At 40.7% G+C, this 17,547-nt stretch overlaps 1 protein-coding gene and 2 long non-coding RNA genes across 3 annotated transcripts; 2 read left to right on the plus strand and 1 right to left on the minus strand.

The window, feature by feature from the left end:
* Nucleotides 1-8,184: 8,184 nt before the first annotated feature.
* LOC109195079 (putative nuclease HARBI1) lies at nt 8,185-8,928 on the plus strand. The gene is made up of 3 exons (XM_019346514.2): nt 8,185-8,264; nt 8,339-8,450; nt 8,526-8,928. Exons 2-3 carry the CDS (start codon nt 8,339-8,341, stop codon nt 8,900-8,902), a joined length of 489 nt encoding a protein of 162 aa, XP_019202059.1. The 5' UTR covers nt 8,185-8,264; the 3' UTR covers nt 8,903-8,928.
* A 169-nt stretch (nt 8,929-9,097) lies between these two features.
* LOC109195139 (uncharacterized) lies at nt 9,098-10,239 on the minus strand. The gene is made up of 4 exons (XR_002056826.2): nt 10,200-10,239; nt 9,390-9,437; nt 9,277-9,309; nt 9,098-9,198 (listed from the first exon to the last, which is right to left on the minus strand). It is a non-coding gene; the product is annotated as an uncharacterized LOC109195139 (long non-coding RNA).
* Nucleotides 10,240-11,946: 1,707 nt separating this feature from the next.
* On the plus strand, nt 11,947-12,607 carry LOC106098761 (uncharacterized). The gene is made up of 3 exons (XR_001225051.3): nt 11,947-12,107; nt 12,187-12,336; nt 12,412-12,607. It is a non-coding gene; the product is annotated as an uncharacterized LOC106098761 (long non-coding RNA).
* Nucleotides 12,608-17,547: the final 4,940 nt, after the last annotated feature.

Genomic DNA, 17,547 nt, shown 5'->3' on the forward strand with positions numbered 1-17,547 from the left:
GTGTTTCTGTAGATACACATGAAAATGAAGAGTCACCAGACTCAGAAACATTTGGATATTCAATGGACCAGTTTATTACGGCGGACTCAAAGGGGGTTCCTACAACCAGTGTTCATATGAACAACTCTGAACATGAACAGTCTCCCACCAGTGAAACACAGGTTTCTACAACCAGTGTTTCTGTAGATACACATGAAAATGAACAGTCACCTTCTGAAACAGCTGAGGTTCCTACAAGCACTGATTTACTCAACGTTGTCCTTCCAGAACCTTCAGATATTAACAGATCTGAAGAGAATGAACAAACGAGCAACGTAAGTATTTTTTCCAGAGTTTACAGAAACCTTTTAAGCTTTGTATTCATATATTAGAGCTCCAGTTGAGTCTCTGGGACAAGGAGTACTTTTCGCCATCATGCCCATCCTTACTATTTGTGGAGCACTATTTACCTTATTGTTCAATCTGTGCTCGGCAATTATTCAGCGTACGTTTCCCTGGGCCCACAGACAAATTTTATCCCTAATTGCTACACTGGGAAGATTCTTACATACACATTGTTGTGCAATTGTTATAATTGTTTTGTTGCATTTATTTACAATCGCACTTGTAATATTCTTTGGCATGAAAAGATCCAATTAGTTTAATCACTAATTCTAACAAACAAACAGCACTTGCTATAGCAACATTTTCACATGAAATTCAATATCCTTAGCATAAAATGACATCACAATTATCCCCCAGCCAGTCGCAGCAGATGGCTGCTCCTATGAGTCTGGTTCTGCTGGAGGTTTCTCTCTGTTAAAAGTGAGTTTTTCCTCCCCACTGTCGCCTTAGTGCTTACTCATAGGAGATCATTTGATTGCTGGGGTTTTCTCTTTAATACTGTGTGGTTTTAACCTTACAGTATAAAGAGCTTTAAAGTGTCCGTTGCAACTTGGCACTATTAGATAGACTTCAATTGGCTTCAACTGACAAAACACTGAAAAAATAAAAAATCAATCAATCAATAAATAATAGTGTGTGTGTGTGTGTGTGTGTTTGCGCGTTTTTTATTTTTCTATACCAGGCTAAGTGCTAAAGTGTAATGGGTTACAATTATAGCCAATAATTGTAAAAAATAATATGTAGCTTTTCACAGATTATTCTTGTAACAAATGTGACTGTGCTGGGAGGCTGTGGCACTGTGCACAGGATAAAACCTCTTGATTTTAGTGTCATGTAGAACTACATTCATGCCAAAGCTTGCATTTAAGTTGCATCAGTGATTAGAAGCCAGTGTTTTGATCTTTTTGTTTTTTGTTTTGTTTTTTTCTGAAAAGGTTATTTTAAAGGTTATTTTTTAAGTCATAGACCTATTTATATTGGTTTCCCTGGTTTTAAACACACATTTTAAGCTCTTAGTCTTCATTAAAACAAATCATTTGTTTACCTGTACGGGGACTGACAGCCACTAGAGGCCACTTTACTCAACGTTTACATTCATCAGTAACGTCCTTCTCAAATGCCAAATGCTTGCCAGATTAAATAGTCTTGTTAAGGAACAATACGTTTTGGTCTTAATATCAGATTATGTTATCTGTCATGTCTTTTAAAATCGTCACTATTTTACGCCTCGGGAGTGAGAACGGGTTGACATTTCAGAGCCTCTTAAAAAGTACAGCCTCTGAAATGCACTTAAAGAAAGTAAATGGGTCTAGTTTATGTTGCCTACATTGTTGAGGATGACTTTGCATCTAAACAGGAAAATGAGTACAGTCAGGGGTTAAAGTTGCATTCAGCAGGCAGGGGAACCCTAAATTGGCTCAGTGTGGGGAAACACGACTGAAAATAAATTTTACTGAGAGCTCCAGCAGATTTTCTTAGTGTACAGGCTGTGATCAGCTGATCTGCTGCTCTCTGTGGATGGACACAAGGAGCCAAATACAGGGCAATCTTGGAAGAAAACCTCTTGGAGTCTGCAAAAGACTTGAGACTGGGGCGGAGGTTCACCTTCCAGCAGGACAACGACCCTAAACATAAAGCCAGGGCAACAATGGAATGGTTTAAAACAAAACATATCCATGTGTTAGAATGGCCCAGTCAAAGTCCAGATCTAAATCCAATTGAGAATCTGTGGCAAGATCTGAATACTGCTGTTCACAAACGCTGTCCATCTAATCTGACTGAGCTGGAGCTGTTTTGCAAAGAAGAATGGGCAAGAATTTCAGTCTCTAGATGTGCAAAGCTGGTAGAGACATACCCTAAAAGACTGGCAGCTGTAACTGCAGCAAAAGGTGGTTCTACAAAGTATTGACTCAAGGGGCTGAATAATTACGCACACCCCCCTTTTCAGTTATCTATTTGTAAAAAATGTTTGGAATTATGTAGATTTTCGTTCCACTTCTCACGTGTACACCACTTTGTATTGGTCTTTCACGTGGAATTCCAATAAAATTGATTCATGTTTCAAGGGGGTCAAATACTTTTGCAAGCCACTATATAAATAGCAGTTAGTCTGCCTCAGTTTGATTTGCAGCATGTTTCGTGATACGAAAAACATAATGCCAGAGCCAGTATCTGATTTAAAAACATAAGGACTTACACGCAAACTTTAAATTTTCAGTTTATCAAATACCACCGAGAAGTCATTACCTTTTAATATAACCTCTCTTCTTCCTCTCCTGACCTCTTTCTTATATTTCTCCATCTCTGAGTGAATTTAGCTTCTATTTTCTATTTCTATTTTCTTCCTGTGAAATACAGCAGCTGGAGCTTTAGCTAGCAACACACTGTGAGAATAACTGCACACAAACAGTGTTAAGGGTTCAGAATTGAGGAGGAAGACCAAAAATAATGACCACTGATTCTCCGGGTGCAATTAGACGACATTTTAATGAATACACATGTGGAGTCCAACACTTGTGCAGATTCAGTGTTGAACTGTCTTACAATAGTCAGAACAAAGGCTTTATAGGGTTTCTGTTGCCAGGCAGATCCAGTACAGCATACGTCAATCCAAAACCACAACCGTTCAGTTAACTTTGAACACAGTTTAAAAGAACATCGTCTTCGGCTCGAACCCAGGTGCTTCCTGTCACCATCCTGCCCAGGCTTATCTTCTGGAACATCAGGCCCACGTTCTGCACAAACTGTCACTCATGCAGGCACAATTTTGCCGTTGCAAGCAAACCATGATTAAACTCTTACCTATATAAATGAGTCTAATACTGTGTGTGTGTGTGTGGGTGTGTGTGCGCTGTCCTTTATTTCACCCTTCACTTCATCAGCTAAACCTTGTAACCTTTCCACCAGACAGAAGGCCAGCACGTACACAACTGAAACTATGTGTGTGTATGTGTGTAATAATCTTGACTTACATGTAAAATATATAAAACAAATGTTTCAATCTAATACTACTACTTAAAGCTTAATCAAAGCTTAATCAAAAATATAAATGCATAATAAAATGACAAACCAACTCAGACTGCTTTCAGTTTCACTTCAGCAAGCCTTGCAGAAGTGTTTCCTGTCTCATTTTGGCACAGAGTGTATTTCCTGTCCCTGCAGCTCAGTTTCTCACCCACTGAAGACTTCAGTGTAAGAATATAAAAACATTCAAAAGCCTTTAAAATTATAGATTCAACTCAACAGTTTAAAGTGGTTCTTCTTGGACCTGTAATAAAAGCATAATTGGGTGCCAATATGTTTAAACATCTAAATGCAATATCAATATTAATAATTAATGGAATAGTAATAATGATCATAAAAATAGCAGCAAATAATAGCAGCATAATATTCCAGCACTCCCGACAACAGTTTGTGTGTTTGCTGATGTTTGCTGAGCTGATAGAAACGCTGCATTTGAAATTACCTGCCACGTTAAAAATGATCACTCCCTTTATGCAAAAAAAACAAAAAACTTCTACCCCTGACTTTGGCGCACATCATCCCCTGGCGATTATTACACAAACAGGACTGCCTTCATGTGTTGCTGTTGAACCCCAAAGCAGTTTGAAGTTTGGAGGCCTGCTATGACTTGAAATAACAACTCCCCTCAAATCCATAAAACCTAAAGTGACAAGCCTGTTTTGAAAATGCAAGAAGTAGAAAGTACAGATATGTGTGTAAAAATGTAGAGAGTAAAGTAAAAATATTCCCCAAAAAAACCCTCCACTGAAGTAAAATACAGACACCTGGAAATTCTACTTAAGTACAGTAACCAAGTATTTTGGTTACTTAAACTACGTTGTGAGGAAGGCAAGGAAAGAGCAGGGAGGAAAAGATGACTGGAAAACCATACTATGCTTTACCAGGTTTTGATTTTCCTTAAAGGGTAGAAAACATGCCGGATCACATTACGTTTAAATCTACTCCAGAAATGTAAATACCATGTTGATCTTTACCACTGATATTGACTAAAATACTGGTTTGCCTGCTGACCCTGTGAGGATTACACCTGCACAGGTGCAGTTTCGAGCCTTGACTGCTGGCAGAACCCAAGTTAGCAAAGAAGAGAAATTACCACTTCTGCTCCTCCGCAACAGAAAAATATTGTCATAGGAATAAATACAAAGTCAGCAAAATGTTCCCTAAAACTTTAAAATAATACATACCACACTGCACGAATCAACAACATCAGCAGCCCAACTTTCTAATGTAATATGACCACACTGAATCTTCAGTTAGGGATCTCTTTTTCTTTTCTTGACTGAGGGAGTTTTACTTTTTGGAAGCAAGTTTTTCATTACATACATATGAATACACATTTTTTTGAGAAACCTACATCACAAACATCTTAACTCTCTGGGCTCTATCCTGGCCATTTGTGGCCACTTTTCTTTTTTCCAACCATTTTTGTTCTGTTAATGCAAATGGAATGAAACTTCCCAAAGATGTGTATTTTTTTTTTCCAGATTTTTAAATATTCAACATCACCTCCTTAATAATATCAATTATATTCACTATACACCAAATTGTTCCTATTGGCTCTATCGTGGCCATTTTTGGCCAATTGAAACCCATGATAACCACCTTTTTTGATTCCTTGTTAGTGACAGTACTATATCATGCAATTTAGGTAAAATTGCTTTCATTCTAAACTCAACACATGAAAATTGTAGTTTTTCATGTTTTTTTTACCAAATTACATCATTTACCCAGTTTTGGCCAAACAAGCAATTTCATGTAATATTCCTAGTTTCTAGTAGCGGCCTTTGACGGCTTACCACACTCCAATGGACCAAAATAATGAAACAATTTTGACACAGGTTTGATCTTAAGGATCTAATATTTTGTGTTTGTGCATGACATTGCAGCACAAACATGTATTTGCAAGATAGACTGGAATAAATAATGACGCATCAAATATTACACAGGCTGCAGTGAATTTTCGTCGATGCAGGCTATCGAGCTTTGAGGTTCCCAGTCAAACTTAGCTTTGAAGCACATGCTAAAAGCACTTTTACTCTTGTATTTTTCATAAAAAGATACCACACCCAAAATATTAACTCTAAAAAAAACCCCAAAACCCAATCACAGGACATTTTGCAAAGGTCAAACCTGCAGCTGCAGCACAAATGACAACAAACACTGTTTGTAAACGTGTCCTGGGGTCCGTTCTTCGTACCTCGCTAAGTAAGTTAGCCGGATTTGATTGTTGACGATTTCGCGTGATCTTGGATCGTTCGGTTCTCCGAAGCTCATCCTGGACTTGCTGTCATAGCAACAGATCCGTAAGCGTAAACCTGCTTGGGAGCAGGCTTACTTTATGTAAACAGGATTAGATCGCGGCCACTCAGGTATGTCCGCTTCATTTATACGAAAGCAACAGCGATATTTCTCCACTATTTTTCCATAAATAAATATTATCAATGTAACTAAAGATAATGCAGTATTTGATTCTTTTATTGATGTCATACAGATACATACAGGTCATTTCCTTAAAAAAGGGAAATGTACTATTAATCATTCTATTTCATGTATTTGATTATTTCAGATGTAATTCATATTTTAGAGTAGTAATAGTAAATTACTTCGTGTAATCAAGATGAGAGACCACGGCTATAAAAGCGAAGGTGGATTTGGGAAGTCTGTCGCAGCCATGTCCTGTCCGTTTGTACGCGAGCAACCCATTGCGGAAGGTGCAAGATTGATAAGGAGAGTTTTCAGAATTCAGCGTATATTGCGGGATAGACAGGATCCTTTAGCTCAGCGCGACACTGTGCTCATAGAGAGATATCGATTTTCCCGTGAGGGTATTATTTACTTAACCAGCTTGTTGGATCCCTATGTTAAGAGTTCCACTCACCGTAGTCGGGCATTAACAACTGCACAAACTGTGTGCATTGCCTTGCGTTTCTTTGCGAGTGGCACGTTTCTGTACGCTGTTGGAGACGCAGAGAACATTGACAAAAGTGCTGTCTGCCGTTCCATTCGCAAAGTATACCTGGCACTCAAGCATTTCCTGGGTGTGGTTGTGGTTTTTCCAAGCCACTTAAGACCACAGGTTGTCAAACAGGGCTTTTTTTCTATTGCAGGTACATTAAATTCGATAATGAATGTGATGCAATCATGACCTATGTCTGTAACTATAGCTCGATTGTCCGCAGGCTTCCCTAATGTGATTGGTACCATAGACTGCACACCAATGTTCCCTCTAATTTTTCATGTGTCTGAGCGAACACACAAACTCCCTGAGCGTCCCTTTGACCACTGTGAGCGACATCAGACGTGTGCACTGTGGTCACGCCAGCATCTAATTCATCCAAGTTACATGGTTTATTAAAATAATCAAATTAGAGCATTTACATTTATGTTAGACTACTTTTAATTAACTGCTTTAGCCCTCTTACAATGAAAATTTAAAAAATCTTGTTCATGACCTGTGTAGTATGTTAACACTATTGGAAGTAAAAATAACTTGAACTCCAATTTTGAAAACACAACTTTGTTTCTTTCTTTTCTTTTTTTTCATAAAGCTCTGACTTGTATTATGAGTCTGTGGTCTGGGAGAGAGTCTGTAACTCTCTGTCTGCCAAATACAGCATATAATGACCAATGTTGGGCAATTAATTATATAGTTACTACTTCAAAAAAGTAACTCAGTTTGGCAAACAACAAAGTTTTTTGCAGCTATTTATTTTTTTTAATGCAGCCAAGGCCTTTTTTAAAATAAACATTCTAAACTATTTACAGAACAATCAGCTGTTCTGCATCAAATCTGATGCCACACAAATTATTTGTGCCACTCCAAAAACTAATTTCTGTCCACTATGAGATAAAGGAGAACAACAGCCTGATACCTGCAGGCCTGACAACAGGAGATGTATCACTGCTGTAACACCTGTAACATTCAGCAGCCGCCTCATTGTTCTGACACACCAACAAAACTATTGACTACACTACACACTAACTACACACTAACTACACACTAACTACACAAGATTTGCGCTAAACGTCTCAAATCTCTCACATCTCAGAACACCGCCGTCACTCCTAAAACTTCCCCCCCGTATCTTAACAACTAGATGCCACGTTGCCATATCATTTTTTGATTGGTCGACACGGTACTTTTTTCGACCAATAGGAAAGGGTGGGGGGTTTTTTGGTTTTGTTTTTGCTCACAGGCTTTCGAGCGTTTTCCTTATAAAACGCCGTTTTTACCATTTCTTCCCGCAGTAAATATAAACAACGATGGTATTCAGGAAGAAAACCAAACATTGCATATTTTATCATAACTCTGGTTTTACGTGGCCTAGCAACACAATTTAAAAACTGGTATAAAGTCCACAATTTTTCCGTCAATTGTTCCGTCTGTCCTGCTCACATCTCCAATGGTTGTACACGTTGTCATTAACGTGGCTTCACTGCACGTCAGCCACGCCGCTTTGCTAGCTAAAACACCGGTGTCGGCACATAAGGACGCTGTCATAGCCTGTCAACGACGTTGATTGGCTGCGTATATACGAATGTGAATCGCATTATTGGCTGGACTATAGGATAAGGTGGCATCGTTCTAATCCCATACAGGAGCAGCCAGTCACTTACTGACTAACACTGCAAAACAGAATTGTTAAAGTTTTAATTTTAATTTCAATTCAGGTTAGATTTGTTTTTGTGCGCAACGCAGATTTTCTGTGCGCAGAGACCGTGCCAGCAGTGCGCAATTGCGCACGTGCGCAGCTTAGAGGGAACATTGCTGCACACACATTGCGATCAAGGCCCCCCCAGGCCCCAATGAAGGGGATTTTGTCAATCGAAAGGGGGTTCACAGTATAAATGTGCAGGTGAGTAATACTAATATTTTGGATGGTAATATATAATGAAAAGGAGTGTGTTCACATATAATGAAATCTCTTAGATGGTGTGTGACTCTATGTGCCATATCACAAATGTGGAAGCTAAATGGCCCGGATCAGTGCATGACTCAAGAATTTTCAGAGAGTCAGGGTTATGCACATTATTTGAGCGTGGTAAGAAAAAGAGACTTATTTTGATATTTCATACTTATTTTGGGCCTAACATAACAGCATTTCTCCATTACACAGGGGCCTACGATGGGATTCTCCTTGGAGACAGGGGTTATGCATGCAGGCAGTACTTCATGACACCGTTCCCTGACCCCAACCCTGGGCCACAAACCCGCTACAATGCAGCTCTAGCCAGGACAAGGGCACGCATTGAAATGACCTTTGGGCAAATAAAGGGAAGATTTCAGTGTCTGAAAAGTCTGAGGGTTGCACCTGACAGGGCATGTGACATTATTGTTGCATGTGCCGTACTGCACAACATTGCCACCATCAGAAAGGAGAGGACTCCTGTGGTGGAGGTGCAGCCTGATGATGACCTCCAGCCAGTGCACTTGGACCAACCTAGTGGCAGAGCTGCACGGGACAGAATTGTGCAACACTATTTCGAATATTAAAAACATGACAAAACATATTTTTCATTGAAATTTATTTGAGCATCTTTTTCAGTCTCATCAAAAAAAAGCCAGTCATCATTTGCCAGGAAAAAAAATCATATATACTGTATCACGCAAGGTCATCAATAGTGCTCTTTTTACTTACTCTGAAGTTCCTTTTGAAGCAACTCGATTTCTAGTTGAACTTTTTGCCTCAGAGCTTGAAGTTCGATTTCACCTAGAAGCTTTTGTTTCTTTAGCTCAGTATACTCCATTTTTTGCTGGAGACTTCTCTTATAGAGCAAACGAATGTCACCCTGTTTCAATTGTAGAGACAACATTTAACGGTCAATACATGTCGTATAGGAAGTAAAATTAATTACAAGACTGCCCACCTCTGTATCAGGCCTCTCTGCCGGCCTCTTTGCCTGCAAATCATACTGCAGTCAGAAACACATAGAAATACATAAGTAGATACAAATTCAGGCCACATTATGCATGTACTTACAGGGACTTCCTCCAAACCACAGTCATCTGACAGGGTTGCTTCACTGTCCTGTGCAATGGAAACAAAATGGTGTTACAAAGGGATGTGGTACAGCCTATTGCTCTAAATAATTAAAAAAAAAGATTTAGATAGATAGATAGATAGATCTCTCTATATATATGTATGTATATATATATATATATATATATATATATATATATATATCCCAACTTACTGTGCATGCTTCACTCACCCCTTGCATGGGAACAGGTAGAAGTGATGGAGTGTTATGTAAAACTACACACAAAAACCCCCACAATGTCAATAAATGTCACAGTACAAAAAGCATTTTAATTAAGGCAACAACCAAATATTTTACATCGTACAAATAGAATTATGAGCTCATTTACCAGTTATGAAGGTGCTGCTGCTACTGCACCCCGGCTGCTGGTCTAAGGAAGAGCTGCCCCCAGGGATGCCCTCAACAATGGGTCTGGTGGCATTCAACCCTAGGGCCAGCTCCTCTGCCGGGGTGTGACGAGGGGGTGCAGGACCACCACCTGTCTTTATTTGCTCTGCCCTTTTCTTGGTTGCTGTTATAAACAAACAAACAGATTATTTCAGGGTCTCTTTTCAAGAGAGTAAAAGCAATATAAGTGATAATTATTACCATTCTGTAGAATATTCTTATATTTCACTTTTACTTGTTCCCATGTTCTAGTGGGTCCTGTTGTGGCTCTAATGTGAAAGAGGATATAATGTAATATAATATAATATGATATAATATAATATAATATGATATAATGTAATATAATATAATAAATTACTTACGAGTTTAATTTGTCAGCAACTTTCTGCCAGCCCTCTCTCCTTGCTTTTGCAGCCTTTGCAGTGTTCCCTTGCGTTTGAATTAAACTCTGAAACTCCTGAAATCCCTCAATCAAGAGTTCTTGCTATGCTGCCGAAAAATACTGAGCGCGCTCCTTCGACATCTTCGCCGACCAATCAAAGGGTTGCCGATCAATGTTTCTACTATCGATGCGTAGCCCCTTTTAAGCCACCCAGTGATCTCACATTACTTCATCCAGCTGTACTAATCGTCAACAACAGGTGTGTTCGGAGAACCGAATAGCGAGCTCAAAGTTGGCGCAATGATTTGATCTTGGATGTGTCATTTGATCTTGGATGTAGTAAGCGAGGTACGAAGAACGGACCCCTGGAGTTTATGCAGGTGCAGACATTCCTACTGCTGTAAGTAAGCCTAACAGTTTCCAGATCATTTATTCTGGCAATATGGCAAGAAGGTCATCACTGCTTCAAGCACTGTCTATATGATCTGGTCAAAGAGCGAGGACAGCAAACAGTCCTCTGCCCTCGAAGAAAAGACATCTGCGCAAGATGAAGAAACTTCCTCTCCAGAAGATGAGGGGACAATCTCCAAAGAGGCTGACTGCATCACTACTGATGATGAGTAGTAGCTAGTGCCTGAATCCTCTTCTTTGGGGGAGGATTGGGGTTGGGGGGGCATGGAAGTGGAGGCCAAGCAGCTGATGGAAAAGAACATAGGATCATTTTCTGAGACCGAGGAGCCGGCGACTGAGCGGATCCCTCATGAAAGGAAAACCATGTGGGTCCCACTACTGAAGAGAGACTGCTCTACAATCCAGTACCCACTGGTATCAAACCAGGGGTCACCCTGTATGGAGTTCCCTGCATTAGCAGCCTGAGATCTACTTTTGACTTTTTTTATAACAAAGGAGATCTTTTAGCTGCTGTGCACCCTTATAGACCTGCACGGGAGGCGAAGGTGTGAGGATTGGAGGATTATAGATGAAGTGGAAATGTAAGCCTACACCAGAATAAAGCAATACATAGCATGTTAGATGACAACACTGGAAGTTCTCAGGAAGTAAAAAATGGCATGGGGTTCAGACTCCAACTGACGGAGGAGCTTAGAGGACAACGTTTTTACTTCGGCCACCTTGGCAGAGGTACTCCTCAGATGAAAACTGCACAGGGGAAACAACCCAGAGCTTCCTCCCCAGCTCCTCCAGTTGCAACATAGGAAGATTTTGTTATCTGTCTTTGGCTTCACCAAAACTACCACAGCAATATCCCACATGCCAAAGTAATGGAGGAATGTGCTTCTTTTGACAGCAACACACAGGGAACCAGCAGTCAGTGATGTGGAATAGAGGACGCCTGGAAGCAAGAAGCAATCCTGGACTACAATAGGCACAAATACAGCTTGGATAACTTAGAGAGGATGTTGGCACCTCGAGTTGTGGCCATTTTTGGCCACGAACAAGCTGAGAGGGAGTTTTTTTTTTTTGTGCTTTTCTGTCACTGCACAAAAAAATAAAGATGCATAAAACTCATTGATACTTTTAATTATTGCTATGCATCTAACCTCCATCATGGTTAGGAAATAAATTAGTTTGCATGTATTATTTGGAAGAAAAATGGGGATTTTATGCTTTTATCCCTATGTAAATCATTAAAATTATGTGATTTAACTAGTATTTAAAAGGTTAAAGCATTCTGTCACTGCACAAAAACCAAAGATGCATTAAACTGTCATGGTCCGCGGCCCGGCGTCCGAGGAGCTGATGCGATGCTCACGCCCACGGGCGTGGCTGTTAACTCTACACCTGCATCTCATCCCAGGCGATTATCAGGTGGACTACTTGATCCAGCCCAGCCTGCTGCTCCACGCCAGTCCGTAATCGTCTCACAGCGGTAACGTATGCCTACAGGGAAGCGATTGTGAAAACCCTCATTTGTCTGCATGAGCGCTGATTTCTCCCTGTGCACTCAGATAACTGCTCGGCGTGTTTTTGAGCCACCTGCCTGTCCACCTGCCCGCCTGGAGTTTTTTGATCACCTTCAGTATCCCTCACTTTGTCTTCCCTAGAGCTCCCCGCGGACCTTCACCCCTCCCTCCGGCTCTCACGGCCCCGCTTTGACTGTAAGACTCAAACTCTCCCTCACGTATGCCGCTTTTCCCCGCATCCCAGTAATTCTTCTCTTTTTTCTGTTGCAGCCTCCCTCAGTCCCGTTTTCGGCGTTCCTGCGCGACTCTTCTCCCGGTGCCTTGGTTTCTCTAGTTTCACGTGTGTTTTCCTTAACCCTCCCGGGACACCTTTAGTTAGAATAAAGTTTATTTTCTCGTACTCCTGCGTGTGTGTTGGCTCTGCTTCTGGGTTCAGCTTGTGCACTGAACTTCGGTTCATGACATAAACTCATTCATACTGTTAATTATTGCTATACATCTAACCTCCATCATGGTTAGAAAATAAATCAGATTGCATGTATTATTTGTAACTGTGTGTTTATTGAATTTTAAACTTTACACTGACACCAAAATTAAACAAGTCAAAACCAGCATAGTAGAACAAAACAAAACAAACAGACAAACAACCCGGCTCATGAATACCAAGAAATAAATGTGAAATCCAGACATTTTGATTATGAGATACGATTAACAATACATATATGTAAAATAGCAGTGATCTGCTTGCATTATACCAGGGCCCGTGAGAAAATAGCAGAAATATCCAAACCAACATACGCCATAAATGGGTCCCATATTTTATGAAACTTTTTGTCCCTACTATGTAGCCTGCATGTTAAGAAATCTAGTGACACATATTTCAATACCGTCCGGTGCCATTGAGTTTTAGATGGGGCCGTGTCCGTGATCCAGTTCAAGAGGACACATTTCCTTGCACAGAATGTTAACAGTGCATAGAGCTGCTTTCCAAACTTCCCCCTGATTTTGTCATTTGCCACTCCAAGTAGCATGCACAGTGGATTGCATTCAGTGTCAGTGGTGAAGATCTTATCCAGTTCACACTTTATAAGAAACCAGAATTGTTGTATTTTCCAGAGTGAAAAGAGATGTTAAGTGAGACCTTCCTTCTAGTTTTTGAACCATTCGCCAAGCTTTACAGTAGCTAATGTGAGTGGGTTGCTACAGAGCATCGTTAAGGTCTTAAATTTCCCCACAAAAAGCAAACTTTTCGGAGGGAAGTTAGACATAGAGCTCTCAATATCCAACCAGACAGGAGAAGGCTGTTGTACCCAGTCGGCAGCTATACGCATATGGGTGCTCAGCTGATACTTCCTTATATCTGGGAAATCAAGGCCCCCTTTTGAGGATGGAAGACATAACGTGGATATTTTAAGACGAGGTTTCCTCCCTGCCCAAACAAAGGAGCTAAACCAGCCATTTAGAGTTTGGATAGTTTTATGTGGGAAAAGGGTCGGAACCATCTGTATTGGGTAAAGTAGCCTGGGTAGAATGTTCATTTTTAGAAGAGCAATACGACCGAGCCAGGATAATGGTAAGGACTTCCATCTCTCCAGATCTAGTTTGACCTGCTCAAATAGGGGGGTAAAGTTACTTTTATATATCTGTTCAAAGGCAGGCGTGACCCTAATCCCCAGATACGTAAAGCCCTGTGGGGACCAAGTGAAGGGAAATGGAGAAGGGGCCCGTGGTTTTTGTTTCAGACTGCCCAATGGCATCGCTTCTGATTTATTAAAATTAATTTTATAGCCTGAGATTTCACTAAACTTATTAATACTTTTAACCAGAGAGGGGATTGATGTTTCCGGCTGAGTCAACACAACAAGTACGTCATCAGCATACAGAATAATCTTATGCTGTCTTTGTCCTACAGATAAACCATGTATATCCGCCTGAACTCGTACTGCTTCTGCCAATGGCTCTATGGCTAAGGCAAAGAGCAAAGGGGAGAGGGGGCAGCCTTGTCTGGTTCCCTTCTGTATCCGAAAGTTGGAGGACCGCACCCCGTTTGTCAGGACTGCAGAGCAGGGATTGTTATAAAGTAGCTTAATCCAGTTTATAAAGTTTCCACTGAAACCGAATTGGTGTACTGTAAAAAACAGGTAAGACCATTCAGCACGGTCAAATGCCTTCTCGGCCAACCCGTTCTCACTCCCGAGGCGTAGCCAAAATGTCACCTTCACTTCCAAATGGCGGACTTCCTGTTGGGTCTGCGTCAATGGGCCCATAGACTTTTTTGTTCGTCTTGGCATGATACACATGTGTGCCAAATTTCATACATGTAGCTCAAAAGATGTGTTCGTAGGGCTGCATTTAACAACGCATAGGTGGCGCTACAGAGCCATTTCCCAGTGCTCATATATAAAACCATGAAAATACAAAATTTTTCACCAGACCTGGCATGTGTGCAAAATTTCATGAGTTTTTGAGCATGTTAAAGCCCTCAAAAAGGCAATTCATTTCAATGAAAAATAATAATAATACTAATAATAATAATAATAAACAGAGCAGATACAATAGGGCCTTCGCACTCTCAGTGCTCGGGCCCTAATAAACATACAACTGGGACTTACCAGCAGCGGTGGACCAAAAGAAAACCACACTCATACCTCCTCCCACCCAAGTTGGGTACGAAGGTGACTGTCGTGAAAAAGTCGTGAACATAAGACATCATAATACTTAAAGGCAATTGTAGCGCATAGTGTATAGATGTGAATGCAAGTCGCAAATGTGCTACAAACTAACTCCGTTTCCCCACAATCTTACCTCGAGAGCGGATACACGATGTCTTTTCCCGGTTGCCATTCTCCGATAACAACTGGTTAATATTAATGTTAGCTTAATGGCTAGAACTGACCGGGGACACTGAACGTGAACGTTCTAAAGCAGGGGTATTAAACTAAAATTTGATGAGGTCCAGTTGGAGAAAATTTTCTCGAGCAGAGGTCCAGGACATCATAATGTCTAACTTGTGTTATGATTTTTATAGAGAAGCAGCCTTTTTTTTAAATCAATATCTGAACGTATGAACAATAGACTATCAAATCAATGAAAATACAAGTTAAAAACATTTCAACAAAATTTATTGTTAACACTGAAACACACAGTAGGCCTACATTAGATATAGGGCTGCTGTTTAAAACGAATTAGAGAAAAAAATAAAATGGCTCAATTGTACATCTTAAAACAAAGTGCTTAATTTCAGAAAACAAATAGCAGCAGCTTGAGTTTCCCTTTATCTGTACCTTTTACATCTTGACTTAACAGTCTCAATACATTTTCAACAGATAACATCAAAACAGCTTAACAATTTTACAGTTTCTCTTTCTTTTCCCCTTATATTCCACTTCCCCACTTTCTGTTGTTCAGTGAGAGAATTGAGCTTTAGTTTGCTCTACTAGGATTTTAAATCTGGGCTGGAATGGTGTCAGGGCCATTCTCATACACATGTGTAGATGCTCATTGGTGAGCCTGGAACAATACTTAGTTTTTATTATGTTCATTGTGGAGAAAGCTGCCTCACAGCTGTATGTGGAACCAAACATGGTCAAGTTGTACAGGGGAACTTTCCTCAGATTTGGGAAAGCTGTCTCAGAGACCATTTGGAACCAGAAAGTGGCAGGTTCAATTCTTCCAAACTGCTCTTAGGGCCACATCTACTTGGAGATCAACCAGTTGCATTTGAAGAGGCCCAGCATTTGCCCACTTGAAGTGCTGTGTGACTTCCTTTGAGAACCCTCTGACATCAGTGATGAGAAATGGGTTCTTTATGAACATGGTGAGCTGCTGTCCAAAGCTGAAGCTATCAAAACGTTTGCTGACGTTTTCAATCAGCTTATCAACAAAGTCAACAAAAGAGGACACATCTCTCTGTCCATGAACCTGTTCCTTCACTGTTGAGAAGTGTGCATAGTCACTTCAAGTTCAAGTTCAACACTTCAAGTTTCCTCTGAAAGGAGCGGACAGCTGTCATCAGTTCACAAATTGAATTGTCCTTGCTCTGCAGCTTCAAATTCAGTTCATTCAGGTGTGAAGTGATATCAACCAAAAAGGCCACAATATCCATGTTTTTCCCATCATTTAAAAAGAGAGAAAAGTTTGTTGCTTTCTGACTTTCCAGCTCTTCCAAGAAAGCTGCTACTTCACTTCTGATGGACCAAAATCACTCCAATGCCCTGCCTTTGCTAAGCCATCTCACATTGTTGTGAAGCAGAAGATCATCAGCGTGTGCATCAACTTCTCTGAGAAATTCCCTGAGCATGCGATGCTGACAAGAAGAAGATGCCCTGAGAAAATTAATCATTTTCATCACCTCAGCATACTCATCTGACAGGGTGGAGCATAAGACAGACTGATGAATAATGCATAAGAGATTAGCTCAGGATTGTCCTCTTTCATTCTTGCTACAGCTCCTTTCTCTCTCCCCATCATAGCAGGGGCTCCATCTGTGGTTATTGAAACCACTTGGTTTGGCTCTATTCCTCGCTTTGTTAACATTTCCTTAATGGCCAGGTAAATATCCTCTCCTCTTGTAGTGCTCTGAAGGGAAGTTACGCCTTGCAGGTCTTCACAAAACTCTTTCTTATCGTTGTTGAAGAACCTTACATAAACTAACAGCTGAGCATTGTCAGACACATCAGTGGACTAATCTACAGCCAAGCCTACACATGGTGTCTTATGTATAGCTTCTTCCAGCTGGGACAGCACATCCTGACCTAATATTTCACTTCTCTTTGTGGCTGTTGATGCTGGCATGGGTATTTGCTTTATTTTGTCACAAAGCTCTTCTTTTTGTTTACCCTCAAGTAATGTTTCTGCTACTGCACTCATGCACTCTTTGACAATGCTTGCATCTGCAAAGGGCTTTTGCAGAGATCCAAGCAACTGAGGGAACATTCATGAGCACGTTGTTGGGCGGTGAAAGAACTGGTTAAGATCCTGGTTAAGATCATATTGGGCTGTGAGACTGCTAATTTTCTGGGACCTGAGTTCAGACTTGGGTGGGTATGATTGTTCAAAGGCTTTGTGCTTTGCCTCATAGTGGCGTTTGACATTGCCACGGTTTCTGAACATATGAGACACACAGAATGAACATATATGCAGTCCATTCAGTCTTGAAAGTTCTATTTTTGGTGTCTACTTTTCTCTTTTTTGAAAGCGCCATAGTTTTTTTTACCTCTTGTGACTCCCGCTCACGTCTTGTCTCCCTGTATCGTTAATCGTCTCGCTTGTCATTCGCCTCTCACCGTCTCTTGCCTCTGTCTGTCTGTGTCTGCATTCAGGGTTGCGATCGCCTTGAATGCACAGATTTGATTGGCTAAGTAGTGTCACGTGGGTGGCTTAACGCGCACACAATTGGTTTGTATG

Source organism: Oreochromis niloticus, linkage group LG17, assembly GCF_001858045.2.
Source record: "Oreochromis niloticus isolate F11D_XX linkage group LG17, O_niloticus_UMD_NMBU, whole genome shotgun sequence".
Lineage (NCBI taxonomy): Eukaryota > Metazoa > Chordata > Actinopteri > Cichliformes > Cichlidae > Oreochromis > Oreochromis niloticus.

Bases quoted from the DNA above. Each gene is read 5' to 3' on its own strand.
- LOC109195079 (XM_019346514.2), top strand. From the start codon at position 8,339: ATGGTGTGTGACTCTATGTGCCATATCACAAATGTGGAAGCTAAATGG. The intron at 8,451-8,525 runs GTAAGAAAAAGA...TCCATTACACAG, and splicing joins ATGCACATTATTTGAGCGTG to GGGCCTACGATGGGATTCTC.